Here is a 14,749-nt window from a genome sequence, read left to right as displayed (position 1 = left end):
ATTTAATAAAAATTCTGTACAAACGACGTCTTCGCTTGATTCTGTTTATTATTGATTAGAGTTCAGCGATAAAATCTGACAGTAATCTGTACTGTAGCTTTGTCACTTCCGTTGGCTTTTCGTTTTCGTGCGATATCTCTTTCAGTAGTTTAGTCAGGCTTCTTGATATCGTTCGTAATTTTTCCATATCATCCTAAATTAAATTATAAAGGAGTTCATACTAGGATGGTCTTACCGTATCTGCTAGTTTCTTGATTCCATAGAGAGCAAGACGAGTCATCAGAACTGGTTCGAAGTTTTGATTCAGATTAACGACGTCAAATGCAGTAGCTCGCTGAAAATATAAATAAAGATGTGGCTTCAGGGCTAAACTCCTACCTCTTGAAACAAGCTGAAGGCTTCGCTCTCATTCTTGAACCCGATTCGAATCAATATTTCCAGCGCATTTCCTTGTTCCGCCTTCTCATGCCAAAAGTCCATAAACGGAGACTTGCCATCAATAAATGGAATGTCTCCCAGTCGCTCTACAATTGGTTCGCGCACATCTCCATCCTCATCTACCCAACATCTGAGTAGACACTCAGACACTTGGGATGGCACTGTTTTCTTTTCCCGCTCAAACATGAGCTTGGTACAGCATATCGCCGCGCTTCGACGGAGGATCCAATGTTGATGAGGCTTTGAAGCTTCGCTTAGATGCTTTGACACTTCTTCCTCTTCGCCAATTTCCAGGAGGAGTTCTAGGATGAGCCCAGTGAGCTCTGCGTTCTGGACGAGGTCCGTTCTGATTTCTTTCGCTAAAGAGATTTTGAACTTTACTGGCAGTATTTGTCTGGCAGACAGAAAGATCGCGCGAACCCGGGGCCATGATAAAAGAAGAATCTTGATATATTATTTTTGTTGTGAGTTTATTTTTCAATAAATTGTATCCGTGTTAAAGTTAAATAATAGGCAGTGAAGTTGTTCTGGTGTCTATTCTTGAGGTACGAATCGGTCGTCTTCCGAGCCCTTTTCTACTTTATCCATGAACTTTTCGAATTCAATCACATCGTTGAAGTCTTTCACTTCGAAAATGGGCAGCCATCTTGGCGTCACACTTCCGTCCTCGTCTTCCTCGTTGACGTGGTAGTGCATTACTCGGTTGATGATCCGTCGAGCTTTGATTTTCAAGTGCTTGCGCTTTCGCATCAGTGTTTTCTGCTTGGAGACTTTCTTTGGTCGTTTGAGATCTTCTTTAGGTATTCTAGGTCAAAGTTAAATAAATGAAATTTGAGTCTTGAAGCTTACATCAACGTAGGGATCTTCGGTGATTTGGGAACTTTGAAAGAATCATCTTCGTTGACGCCAGATACTTTTTCTTTCGACTGATTTGAAACTGTTGATTCTTCCAGCTCTAATTCATTGAACTTATCTTCCAGCACCTCTTCGATTGTCATTTCCTCAAGTTTTATTTCCTCATTTTCATCGTCTTTAGGTATCGAAGTGAAGTCAATTGTAAGAAAATTGCAGAGTTCTTTTTGGTTCTTTCTATGGCCGTAAAGGCCCTGTGGCTGCTTGAATTTCGATCCGCATTTTTCGCAGCGGTAAGAATAAACATTTCCGTGAATTTTTCGGTGATTTTTGAGCTCGCAATGCCACTTGAATTCTTTTCCACATTCATCGCACTATAATAAATTATAATAGATCTTTTTCATATCGTTATTTATCCCTACCTTGTAAGAATCTTTCTTTTCTCTGCGTTTCGAAGTAGTGGAAGAGCCTTTAGATTCGGCGAAAGATTTTTCTTCCTCCGTAGAAATCTCAATTTCATAAGAGTCTTCTTCAATTGTTATTTCCACGATGTTTATCTCGCTGTTTTTATGCGGATGGCATCTTCGCTTATGAGAATTAAGCGTCTGACGCAGCTTGAATTGCAACCCGCACTCCTCACAAGAATATTCAAAGACTTCACTGTGAAGCTTTTGGTGATCCTTCCAACCATTTCTTGATCGGAACTGTTGTCCACATTCATCACACTTAAACAAAGTATAAATTTTTGCATTCAATTAAAGGTATTCCATACTTAGATAGGTAAGTTACCTTATAAGTCTTGCTCTTTGATTTAGAAGTTGATCTTTTTCTCTTTTTCAAATTTGAGGGGGCGATCTCTTCTTCATATTCATCAATAGATTCTTCTTTGCCGTTCAATTCCTCAAAATCCTGGAAATCGTCATCAGACACCTCTTCAATAGTAACTTCTTCGACTTTTGGTTCTTCGTGTTCATCGTTGGATTTTTGATTCATCTGAAGAAGTTTACATTTTTCTTTCTGTTTTTTTCTATGCCGAGAGAGTCCAGCTTGCCATTTGAACCTTGATCCACATTTTTCACAGCTAAAGGGATAGACGTCTTTATGGACCATTTCATGTTGCGATAAGTTGCTTTTTGTTCTGAACCGTTTTCCACAATCGTCGCACTAAAACAAAATATAGCTTCTTTATACTTATTTTTCATTAAAATTTACCGTGAAAGGCTTCTCCTTCAGATGGGCTGGCTTAAAATTACTCGGAACGTCCGATTCTTCGCTCTCGTCGTCAGACTCTTCCCCAGATCCTTCCTTTTCTTCGTCTTCTTCTTCTTCTTCAACACGCGCACATCCGTTTTCATGATCCCTAAGCTCGCGGAATCTTTTGAATGCTACTCCGCCCTTTTCACACTAAAATCATCATAATGACACAATTTTATGAGGAAAACATGTTCTACCTTGTAATGCTTTTTGTTGGGATGAGCTTTAGAAATATGTCTCCTGAGATTCATCATAGTATCGAAAGTTTTCTCGCAATATTCACATTCAACTTCGTCGTTTGCTTCCAGATCCTCCAGCGGTTCTTCTGCAACTAACTCATCTGGCTCTAGCTCTTCTGGCTCAAATTCATCCACTTCTTCCTCGGAATCTTCTTTGCAGCGAAGTTTGTGATTCTCCAGTTGATCTTCACGACGAAAAAAGTTTCCACAGTTATCGCACTAAAAGAAAAGCTAGAATCAAGGACTTAATCTGGGTATAGAGACTTTAAACGCCCTTTTCTTCTTGTGCACGTCACGAATATGTCTATGGATACTATTCGGGTGAATTTTCTCGTCGCAGATAGAGCAAATTGTTTTTCCGTCGTCGTCATAAGAATATTCTTGATCTTCGGGTAGTTTCTTCTTTCTTTTTATCTGTTTTTCAGGTTCTTTCCCATCATCATTTCCACATTTTTTGATGTGACAGTGTAAGAGATGCTTGTTCCGAAATTCCTCCCCGCAAATCAGACATTTCCAATTTTTCTGACAAGAATGAAGTTGATGACGTTTGAGATCGGATCTAAATCGAAAAGCAAATCCACATGTGTCACAAGGAAATGGTCTTTCATCCCTATGAATCATCAAGTGTCTATCTAGGTGAGATTTTGATGACAAAGAAGCTCCACATTCAACGCACTAAAAACAAATTAGCGGAGAAAAAAACGACAATAAGCTTTACCTTATGTCTTTTTTTCTCTTTGGGAGATGTTTTCAAGGCTTCATTCTTATTCGAATCTCTACGTGGCATCTTCTTTTTTTTCAAAATTTCATTCCTCAGAAATCTCTTCAAATATCGGCAATTAAAATTGGAAGGCACGAGTAAAAAAAAGCCCGCGAACGGGAGAAGATTGATCTTGACCTCGATAATGAAAAAAGATGCGGCGATTGGTTCGGTCCGCACTGAGTTTGCGCTCTTTGATTCGACAAAAAGTGAACATTCATTTCACGCTGCGATTTTTTTACGCCCAGGGTGTGTCTGCCAGACAAAAATTGACGATAGAAATTGGTACTTACCAAGGCCCTTTAGCATCTCCCTTCTTTTCTCATCCTCGACTTTCCCAGACGCCAACACCTTTGCCACCCCTATTTTCGTCTCATCGCAATCAGATTTAATCAGCAATTCCACCAACTCGTCTAATATCGCCTCTTCTTTCCATAATTTCCGTTGTTGAAAGCCCTCATCAGACACAAGTGCTCTCGCAGCATTTCCACCCCGTTTCAGTAAATGCTCCATCAAATGATCCGAATCGTTTTCGACAGAAAATCGCGACGCATTTTCATAAAACTCCAGTTCCGCCATGTCTACGTTTTTAGACTTTGAGAGGATAATCGATTCCGCCAGTGTGACGATATTCTCTTCCTTCGGCAGCATCGTCGCTAGCTTTATGATTAGCGACTGACTAGCGATGGAAAATTGAGAGGCTTTCTCCATGATTCCACTGTTTCAGATGATCATAAATTTATAGTCTTGAATCGATTTGTTTGGACGATCATAAACTGGGCATTTCAACCTGTGTTGAAGCCTGAGTCAGATACCCGAAAGAGCATAAGACTCTTATGATAAGAGTAATTTTGGCGAAGTCGCTTCGTAATGGTGTTACAGGCCCTGTAACTTACAGGGGACCCTGACTCGGGTTTCTGCACAGAATCCCGAGCCCAGTTTCAAATGTCCAAATAAATAGACAAAAATTTACGACCAAGACCTTAAGACACAAGGAGAAAGCGTATTCAACGACTCCTTATCACTTGTTATCAGCAAAAGAAGTCCATGAATTCTATTTTCGTTCTGCGATCCCAAAATTTCCATGAATTCTTTTTCAAAAGTAGATAGTGGTCGATTATTGAGTGAAGCAAAGCAGCGCGCGGCGATTTGCCTGCCTTTCCAGACTTTTGTTCCAGAGAGGAGAATCAGACTGGGGATAAAGTTGATCTCTGTCGACCCAGTGCTTGTTGGAAAAAGCCGTTGAATGATGATAAGCGACGGTAAAAGCGTTGGAGGAAGGGAAGGGCTGTTGACCTTCTTCGCAGCGCTCTCTTTTCTGAGGCTTTTTTTCTGAATAATTTGATGAAGACAATTTTCCGCGTGAAACGATAAGCATTCATCGTTCTGTCGAAGAATGATTATTAGCCGTTCCTAAATTCTCTAACAAGGCCTTCTGCAGCACTGGAAATCTCGAGAAAAACTCTGACGATGAGATTTTTTGCTCATCATCCGTCTTCTTAACTCCAAATATTCTCGAACTCAGAGTCGAGTACATCATCGCACTGGTATTCCTCAGCGCCCAGGTCTTATCAGCGAATCCAGCGATCGACATGACCATCGCTTTTTCAGCGTATTGGAGGACGTCTTCGCCGAAGTTTGACTCGCGAAATAAAGCTCTAAAGTTCAAAATTGAATAAATTACGATTTCAATGGAAAAAGAGAGTACCTTAGAATATTCCTAGCATGGCAGGCGACTTCTTCGTCGGACAGATCCTCGGCCAGGGGGAAAATTTCCGCCAGTGTCCTAATTAGCAATGGCTTCGATCTCGTCCCGACGTCTGCTGAACAAATGGCGACAAACATAAATGGCAGACCCGCAGAACGACGCGTATTGCATAAACGTTTCACCTTTTCCTCATCCTTCAAGATAGCCAGACAATCGTCAAGCCATTTATCAAGAAGCTTCGAGAAACGCGGGTCTTTTTGCTTACGGACTTCTTGGCATAGCTCGGTGAATCCTGTGGCAGCCAGCTCAAATGCCCCTCTGCAAATTTTAATTATCTATCTACGTCTTCTATGATTGAAAGGAATATTCACCTGTGTCTTCCTTTGGTTAACTGCGTCACAAAATAAGCCGCACATTTCTCATAGCACTCGATTTGCGCACTCAGTACCGCGCACATCGATCCCATCAGCATCGAAACTGACTTCGTGATTCTCCAGCACATGACGAGCAATAATTGCGCGAGTTCAGTAGAGTCAGAGCCGATTCTTCGTCCATCGAGTTTGAGCGACTCAAAGTCTTTGGAAATGTCGGACTCAGGAAGAAAGCCTTCGGGAGAAGAAGCGTTGACGACTGGGATGGCGAAATCGTTTGCTTTCGCGCAGATATTTAGCAACTTTTGGGCGAGAATTTCTTTCATAGAGGAATGGGCGTTTTTCAAGTAAGGGAGAAGAGCCTCAAGCCCCGCAAGCAGTCCATAGTGAGGCTTACTCGTCGCACAGGAAGCCAGATCAGCGTTCCCTAAGTCTTCGTCTAGCTTCTCACATATCTCGAGGACAAAGTTTCCGGCGAGCTTTTCAATCGGAATCTTTTCTCGCCGCGCCTCCGATTCCAGATCAAAGATAAGTAAGTAGACGAGACCGCTGGAATCGCTGAGACTCTTGCTCTTCCTCAACAGTTCTATACTTTTGACTTGGGAAGACGGGGTAAATTTGCAAAGATTGGAAAGTTTGAGGAGCGTTTGCTGGGCGTTCTTGGCGACTTCTTGGAAGGAATTGAAGAGGAGGGACTTGAGTCGTTCAAAAAGAATATCGGTCAGTTTTGAAATGACTTTGATCACGTGTTTTCGTAGAGAATCGTTGCGTAAATCCATTACGTAGTTCAAGTAAGTCAAAATAAGACTATTACGAGCCATAGAAGCGCCAGGAACGAGCTCATTCAAAGACAGATTGACGATGAATTCGATGAATTTTAAATAATCTTCCTGAGACTTTGAGTAAACGAAACTAGCGTCGAAACGAGAAAAGACTCGAGAAAGGATGGAATTCAAAAGCTGGCGGTGCGAAGGTCGCTGGAGATTCAAATTGCAAGAAATAGATGTTCTGATGAGATCCAACGAAAGGGTTGAAAAGGGCATCGCTGTTTTCCAGGAGGTCGTTATGTAGCCAAGAGTGTTGAGTCGGGAATCAATGGATTTCGAGAAAAGAAGTTGTTTCAAATCATCAGTCGAAATCAGTCCATCGGAGAAAGAGGTCTTTTGGAGCTTCAAAATTGAAATGATCAATTGAGTCGTTTCTGGCGATTTGAAGTTCTTGCAATGGGAAAGGAAAGCCTCGCCGACTTTTTTCGTCGCCAGCATTTTCGGCAGAATCACTTCGAAAAAGAGCCTCCTCGCGTTTGGGTCGTACTTGTCGCAAATGATCGGGAAGCGGCACATGATTGAAAAGAGAGTTGTTTCTGGACAAACTTCGAAGCATTTTCCAAGAAGAGCGCCGGATAGAGGAGCCATCGACTGTTCTTTTCCGTTTTCAAGTGCTTTTTCGACGATTTTCGCGATTCGCAAAATATTAGATTCCAAAATGACTGGGTCCATCAAATTCGTTAGCCAGATTGTTTCGCTTCTCGTCGAGAAACCATTATTGATGATTGTTATAACCTCAAGTCTAATCAAATCTTCCGTTGTAGTTGAAAGTTTATGTTGCGCAACGATTTTGATTAATTTCCAAGAGTTGACACGGACGACGTCGAGAGGATGCTCGCTCATCTTCGTCAAGATCCCGCTTTTTTGGAGAAGGGAGAAAATTTCTTCTGAAAGAGAGATTTTCTTGCGCTGGAAGAATTCGACAGACTCGGTGAGGCCTCGGACAGCGTAGCAGATTTGGGTTGGTTGAAGGGTAGTTTTCAAGCTAAAAAGATAAGAGTAAGAGGTTTGGTTCATTCCTGGAAGCTGATAAGAATCGAAATTGGAGGCAATAGCTCCGTAGCAGGTGGCCTAAAAGAGGACATATGCAGCCGATGGATGGCCAAAGCGAGTATAAGGGCAGAAAATATAAAAATCAATCAAAACATTAAAATGAGTCTCAAGCAAAAAAACTGTTTGTTTTAGGATGGCCCGTTACATCTGTAGACTTCTAAACCGTACTAGATATGACCTCGTGACCAATAAGAGAAATGTAGTTTTCCTATCACGTTATTATTTGAAATGAAACTATATCTGAAAAACTGTACTGAATCGATCGATCGCATATCAATTGATAAAGCTCACCTAATGTCAATCATCGTCGCAATCAAAAAGTCGCAAATTCTCCAGCTCTCAAAGTCCATGAGCAGCGATTCTTCCGGCAGACACGAAACCAAAGCTCGAACAATAAACAACTTATAAACCACATCATTGTCTTCTTTTTCCAATTCCAAAAAGGCGAAAAACTCGTCGGGACTAAATTGTTTCACAATCCCAAAATTAACGATGGTAACAGCGCAGGATGCACAGAGTTCTATGTGAAGATGAAATTCAGTTTTCTGAAGGGCGTTTTTCATGAAAGGGATGAGAGTGGAGACTGAAGCGATTTGACTCTCTGAAAGGACTTTTATCGTAGAGTTGAGTATTTTCGTCAATGTGGCTAAATCTTGAAGATCTTCGAGTGATTGAATCGCTTCTTCAGTCCTTTTAACCAGCCAGGAAAAGGTTTCCAGCCCAAGAAGACATTTCGGGTCCCCGTATGAGCTGATAAAATACAAGAAATCCTTTCGCAGTTCTTCTGTTTTCTGATTTTTAAAAGCTTCTTCGATCATTTCAGCGCCATTCGATGATTTGAACTTCTTTTGACAGCTCTTCCAAGCGGCTTTGCGGACATTTTTGTGGAACTGGGGAATAAAACTGAGAAAGTAAACGAGATCGGTGTCGTTTTCGAGAAGGGAGGGTAAGTTCTGGAACTTTTGAGAGGCCACAGAATGCTCTAATTGGGAAGTCAAAGAGCAAAAGTCAATTAACGAGTTCGACATCTTTTCTAAATTCGAATTATTGAAGACCAAAGGTTTTACTTTTCAGAAAGAATAAAATTGAAAAAGCGACAGGAATTTCTCTAGTTTTCGATTAAAAAAAGAAGATTCTCCGCGCGCGCTGATTGGCCACATCTTTTAGTATCAGAAGTTGATTTTCAAAGCCGTAATTATGGTCTCTAAATTATAACTGTAAGTTTATATCTGTATTATTGAGGCTTATGCGCCTTTAAGACTGATTCTATGACCTTATTTTTGATATAACGTCAGGAATTGTCTACACAGAAAAGCCACTGGTTGAAGGAATACGGTAACTTTCAAATTGAAGTTTTTTTTGCTGTATGTATACCTATTTGTACCTGATTACAAGTTCCTCGATCAGCCACCCGGGTGGCCCGCTGGTTAGCGCCCAGCGCTGCGGCTCGATGCGCACGAGTTCGAATCACGCTACCTAACCGAAGAAACAAACGTAACGTACATTGGTGCGGCATTAACCAAGAAGCAAGAAAATAAACGCAAAGAATAATCAACCGAGAAAAAAAAATAACCGCGGATAAAAAACTCGCTCGAGTTGCCTCGAGTGGAGTTTCTCTGGGTTACCCCAGAGTTTTTCAATTTTCATTCTTTCGACGGCCCGCAGCGGCTCGTGGAAACTGGTTTGCCATAAAAATTTTATGCATTAAGGGACCTGGGCGAGCAGCGCGGAGCCGAACTTCACGGGCTCGCAGCTTATCTTAGAAGTGAGATTTTTAAGAATTTCTTTTTGCAAATCATATCTACAAACATTCAGCTTTCTATACCTACTTTCAAAATTTCTCTATCATTACCGGTTGATGAACTAGAGAGAAAAAGAGAAGAGCAACTTCAAAAGGCATCAAGTCCTGCAAACTAAATTTTATCTTCCTGAAACTAGCACCATTGAAAAGCCCGTTTAATTCTGCACAGATTCCACCTAATGCGCAAAGCTAAATACGTACTTATCGCCAAGTAACGCCAAATAAACAAAGTTACTTAGCGCGCTCAGCTGGTCGCGGCGCAGTAGGACGCTCTGATGAAGCCATTTTGGCCTTCCGGGACATGATTCCCGCTGAGCGCGCGCTCAGTTATCTTGTTTATCTAGCCTCTATCGCCAATAGGTACTGTCCCGTATTTGCGCATTAGGTGGAATCTGTGCAGAATTAAACGGGCTTTTCAATGGTGCTAGTTTCAGGAAGATAAAATTTAGTTTGCAGGACTTGATGCCTTTTGAAGTTGCTCTTCTCTTTTTCTCTCTAGTTCATCAACTGGTAATGATAGAGAAATTCTGAAAGTAGGTATAGAAAGCTGAATGTTTGTAGATATGATTTGCAAAAAGAAATTCTTAAAAATCTCACTTCTAAGATAAGCTGCGAGCCCTTGAAGTTCGGCTCCGCGCTGCTCGCCCAGGTCCCTTAAATTAAATGCATTATGCATTTGATATAATCATTAAAAATTTGAATTTCAAATAGCTATTTATTAAAATGAAGCAGTGTCGGAAGAAACAGAGCGCTTTGAAATAATTCTAAGTTTGAGCTTAGTAATCGCCCAAAAGAAACAGTGGAAGACGGCTGAAATCGGAAAAATGAAAAGAACAAGAATCCAGCTTGAAGACAACGGGAATTTCTCGCCATCGAGGAAGAATCCGTCGTTTTGCCAGTTCAGAATTGGGTAGACCTCGTCCCGTTTGGGGTCGATTTTGAAGGCGATAAATGTCGCTAGAAATGATATCCAAAGTTGCTGTGAATGATCGAGTTTACCGAGGCCATATGCAGAGCCAAAGGTCCACAAAAAGACGACGTGAAAGAGATTGACTGGAATTCGATTCCAGATAAGTTCCGAAATCATCCCCACCAGGGTTCGGTATTTTGAATTCGCGAAATTATTCGTTTTTCATTTGAATTTTCTATTTATTCGTTTACGAATAACATAGGTCATCCCCTTGTTACCAGGATAAACGTTGGCGAAAATCTGAATTTAGCAGGAAAAACCCCAGGCAAACTTGCCCCCATGTTAGCAGGATAAACTTTGGCAAAAGTGCTCATTGTTAGCAGGGTAAACTTTGGCACTCAATTAACAGGGTTGCGTGAATCAACAGCGCTCGCCCAGGGCGTGACGTAACTGTTAGCCCGAGGAGGACTCAACCTGCTGGAAGAAAATGCGAATGAAGCAAATCTGCTTGAAATACAAGTGAACAATTTTATGTTATTAATTTTAATTTTAATATATAATTTTTTTTAATTAATTTTTAGGGCTTAGGAAGGTAGGCACCAGAGTTGTAGCTAAGCTTTATTTTGAAACTGGCCACCTTAGATCTGATCCGGAAACTCCCAGCCTGGCCTCGGAATTCTGACCTGTCTAAAAACCTGAAACAGGTCCTGTTTCCTGTTTTTTGGACCCTGTCCTGTTTCCTGTCTTGCATTTCGAGACCAATATAAACCTGTAAACAGGCCTATTAACAGGAAATACAGGAAAACACGCCTGTATACAGGAACAGCCCTGTAAAAGTGAAACAGGCCTGTAAAAAAATTGCAGGAAAACAGGCGAGAAATAGGGAAGATCAGGTATTTTTCGTAAAATTTTCTTGGAAGTTCGTTCAAATATGTTATAAAGAAGCTTTTTTTAGTTGGAACTGTCTATAGACATGATTATAACGAGAAAACATTTTTAATTTTGATTCTTCAAGGAAAAATAAAACCTGAAATTTGAGTTTACAGGCCTGCGAAGCCTGTGAAACCTGTAAAACAGGACCTGTTCCTGTGTTTTTTATCCTGTCCTGTTTCCTGTTTTGCAAATGGGCCAAAAATAAAATCCCTGTTCCTGTCTCTGTTCCTGTTTACAGGATTCCGAGGCCATTCATTAGATCAAGCCACTTCGGTGAAGTATAGGCTATGTATAGCCCATATCATTATAGAATATTGGGACTAATATCTTATATATCTAATATTGGATATAATATCTGCGTCATTGCTGACCTGAGGTCAAGTTGGGGTTACCTGGGATCACTCGGGATCAACTTTGGAGATTTTTCTTCTTGAAAGATGGTTAGAGTCCGAAAAGGGCCAGGGACGAGATCACCCCGTTATCAATAGTCAAAATAAAGCTCAGCTTCTGAGCTTTCTAATACTGTATAATGTGCCTACCAGAGTTTCAAATTTGCTGAGTTGAGTGAGCTGAGACTGCTCAGTGATTTTCAAAAGTGAACTGATCTGCTCAGCTCAGACGATAAATTATCGTCGATAATCATTCAGCTCAGCTCAATGATTTTAACACAATTTTACTACTAAAATACAGTAAAAAATAGCTCAACTCAGCTCACTCAGCTCAGCGGAAATAAAGCCAAATTTGCAACTCTGGTGCCTACCCTCCTAAGCCCTAAAAATAAATAATTTAAAAATATGAATAAATATCAAAATTAAAATTAATAATGATAAAATCGTTAACTTGTATTAAATACTGAATTTATAAATATATATTGAAATTTTCAAGCAGATTTTATGTAGATATTTTTCATTGGCATTTTCTTCCAGCAGGTTGAGTCCTCCTCGGGCTAACTGTTACGTCACGCCCTGGGCGAGCGCTGATGATTCACGCTACCCTGTTAATTGAGTGCCAAAGTTTGCCCTGCTAACAATGAGCCCTTTTGCCAAAGTTTATCCTGCTAACATGGGGGCAAGTTTGCCTGGGGTTTATCCTGCTAAATTCAGATTTTCGCCAACGTTTATCCTGGTAACAAGGGGATGACCTATGTTATTCTCTAATGAGCGAATATTCAAAGCGAATTAAAACGAATTTTCTCGGAGAATTTTTCAGAAATTCAGCGAATTTCTCAAACATTCGCTTTGCCGCGCGCTCTGATTGGTCGGGCTTTGACGTTGCGCAGCCTATAATTTTATCTTCACCGCCTAAATAACCTTATAGCTCGCGGGCGCCACCCTTTTCTCACCCGCGGCCATGGAGTTCAGCCAATCCAGGGCTGTACGCTCAATTTCGAGCGAATATTCGCCCGAATAGGCGATTCGCGAACAATCGCTCATTCGCTTAAGAAAAGAGCATATTCGCTGCGTGTATTGGCGAATTTTTCGACGAATTCAAAATACCGAACCCTGATCCCCACGGCCACCATGATGTGCCCGTGAAAGTTTTGAACCATCAACGGCGGATTTTCAGGAGAAAACGACCATGTTTGAGTTCCATAGTCGTTTTCTAGCGTTGAATTGATTCCTGCTGATGTCCAGAAGGCGACAACAACGAGGAGACTTGCTGTCAAACTGAAAAAAGAGCTCTGAAAAAACGCTCTCTTGCCTGTACTTACCAGATTTCGTAGATTATCTGGACAGTTAGACGGGCAAATGCGTTGATTTTATATTGAACAGTATGATTAAGAAGATGAAGAACGACAACAAGAAAAAGGTAGAAGCAAATGAGCGTGTCGGTCCAATTCGTCAAGAAATCCGAGTAAACTTCTTTTAACAAATGAAATGTTGATATTCTATAAATCCAAATCGGTAGCCAGTAGGCTAAATAATAAAATATCAGGCGAGATTCTTGATGTTCTTTTTACCAAAGAGAATTGAGCGCAAAATCCAAAGATGTGTTGAATTCGATGAGAACGATGGTACCAAGATGGTATCATCGTTGTCTTTTGGGGGATGAGAATGACATGTTATTTTAAATCGTCGATTTTCATTAGACTCATCCCTCTTTCCTATACTTATGAATTTGTTCTTTAAAAAACACGATATTTTTTCGAATAATTTCGCGTTTTTCTCTTTCGTTTTTCTTTTCATGCTTTATCTTTTTTTTTCCCCGAAAATTAAATTTCCAATGTCGCTAAGAAAACAAAAAAACTGGGAAAATATTCTGAGCCAACTAACCAGTGGCTTAACTATTGTTCGAAATCATTCAATAACACTAGACGCCTCTTTTCGTAAATTTTTCAAAGCATAGAAACTCACTATTTTATTGTGCTAGAATGGCTAGTGTTTGACGAGAAAACAGGCTTTGCTGTAGGATAAGAACACCTGAAAATAAGCTTGTCTAAGGCCTTTTTCAAGTGATTCCAGAAGATTTGAGATCATGTGACTTGTCATTTCGTATTCCCATCAAAGGATCAAAAGTAGCCTAAAACTGCAGGGCCTCCAAACCCTTGGGAATCATCTGGCGAAAGATTATCACTTTTCTCGCTTTATTTGGATGCTAAAACCTGCCGCTTAGTAAGAAAAAAAGAGAAAGAAATAAACGTACGCTGCTATTTTAAACCCCGTTGAAAAACCAATAATGGAGGGCAAAATAATCATTTTCACCTCTTCGTATTCAACGAATAAGAAAATTTGGAAGGAGTCAAATCTGGTCAAGGTAAAAAAAATAATTAGTAAAAACGAACTTTTTACAAAAAATCAAGGATTTCCTCAACGTCCGAAAAATTCCCTTTTTTGAAATCGACCTGGCCACACATCCGAAGGCAAAAGAAGAGCTTCTCAAACGTCTCCCGGAAGAGTACAAGGCCCCGCCAATTCTACCCCCTCAAGTTTTTCTCAACAACGAATATTTGGGAAACTACGAGTCTTTCTTCATGGCGACGGAGATGGAGTTTCCCTACACCTTTTTCAAGCAAGAACCGCCAGCAGGATCGCGAGAAGAGCAACGCGTCATAGAGTACAAATCGAAGAATAAAGCAATTCCCTCTTTCATATAAATTTATACTGTAAATAAAGACATCGAATTTTTACTCGATCATCTTCTTTTTATTAAGGTCATGATAACGGGCGACACTGGGAAAGTCGCCGAATGTCGCCGAATGTCGCTGAATGTCGCTGAATGTCATCGAAAATGAGTGACGATATTTGGCGACATTCAGCGACATTCGACGACTTTCGGCGACTTTTCCAGTGTCGCCCATGATAACAGCTACAATCTTATCAGCTAGAAATAATATCTGAGAAAACCATAATATTGTCTTGTATAAGATCAGACGGAATTCTTGGTCCGGGAAAGAAGGTGCTTGATCCGTCTTGGATCTCGCTCCCCAAGGACGATATTTGAACATCTTGACCTTTATGGCCTCTTCTGATTTTCAGAAACCATATCTCCAATGAAAGTGTTCTTTGTCATAGTTACTCTGAGGGACTAGAATTGAGATCAGGGCTGGTAAATTCGCGTCCTAAAATCTGTCGAAAATTTTTAGTGCACTAAAATTAGTGCGCG

General features: G+C 40.7%; 4 protein-coding genes and 1 long non-coding RNA gene across 5 annotated transcripts; 1 reads left to right on the top strand and 4 right to left on the bottom strand.

Annotated features, from left to right (window-relative positions):
• Positions 1–16: 16 nt before the first annotated feature.
• Positions 17–4,779, bottom strand: LOC145705603 (uncharacterized). The gene is made up of 5 exons (XM_081783087.1): positions 4,526–4,779; positions 3,837–4,261; positions 379–797; positions 236–334; positions 17–193 (listed from the first exon to the last, which is right to left on the bottom strand). The coding sequence occupies exons 1-5, from the start codon at positions 4,627–4,629 to the stop codon at positions 56–58; spliced, it is 1,185 nt and encodes a 394-aa protein (XP_081639213.1). The 5' UTR covers positions 4,630–4,779; the 3' UTR covers positions 17–55.
• On the bottom strand, positions 816–3,830 carry LOC145705602 (uncharacterized). The gene is made up of 8 exons (XM_081783086.1): positions 3,502–3,830; positions 3,048–3,458; positions 2,742–3,002; positions 2,503–2,694; positions 2,080–2,454; positions 1,713–2,015; positions 1,288–1,664; positions 816–1,243 (listed from the first exon to the last, which is right to left on the bottom strand). The coding sequence occupies exons 1-8, from the start codon at positions 3,568–3,570 to the stop codon at positions 973–975; spliced, it is 2,259 nt and encodes a 752-aa protein (XP_081639212.1). The 5' UTR covers positions 3,571–3,830; the 3' UTR covers positions 816–972.
• Positions 4,780–4,896: 117 nt separating the features above from the next.
• LOC145705601 (tRNA (32-2'-O)-methyltransferase regulator THADA-like) lies at positions 4,897–8,531 on the bottom strand. Its single transcript, XM_081783084.1, has 4 exons — positions 7,794–8,531; positions 5,623–7,434; positions 5,252–5,569; positions 4,897–5,201 (listed from the first exon to the last, which is right to left on the bottom strand). Exons 1-4 carry the CDS (start codon positions 8,528–8,530, stop codon positions 4,922–4,924), a joined length of 3,147 nt encoding a protein of 1,048 aa, XP_081639210.1. The 5' UTR covers position 8,531; the 3' UTR covers positions 4,897–4,921.
• Positions 8,532–11,094: 2,563 nt separating this feature from the next.
• On the bottom strand, positions 11,095–13,231 carry LOC145702858 (uncharacterized). The gene is made up of 3 exons (XR_014134337.1): positions 13,107–13,231; positions 12,858–13,062; positions 11,095–12,813 (listed from the first exon to the last, which is right to left on the bottom strand). It is a non-coding gene; the product is annotated as an uncharacterized LOC145702858 (long non-coding RNA).
• A 348-nt stretch (positions 13,232–13,579) lies between these two features.
• LOC145703905 (SH3 domain-binding glutamic acid-rich-like protein 2) lies at positions 13,580–14,276 on the top strand. Its single transcript, XM_081781304.1, has 2 exons — positions 13,580–13,900; positions 13,947–14,276. Exons 1-2 carry the CDS (start codon positions 13,823–13,825, stop codon positions 14,238–14,240), a joined length of 372 nt encoding a protein of 123 aa, XP_081637430.1. The 5' UTR covers positions 13,580–13,822; the 3' UTR covers positions 14,241–14,276.
• The last annotated feature ends 473 nt before the right edge of the window (positions 14,277–14,749 follow it).

The sequence above is a fragment of the Oikopleura dioica genome, chromosome PAR, assembly GCF_907165135.1.
Source record: "Oikopleura dioica chromosome PAR, OKI2018_I68_1.0, whole genome shotgun sequence".
Classification (NCBI taxonomy): Eukaryota; Metazoa; Chordata; class Appendicularia; order Copelata; family Oikopleuridae; genus Oikopleura; species Oikopleura dioica.
Note: the sequence above shows the minus strand (reverse complement) of the source record. Positions and strands in the feature narration are given on the sequence as shown.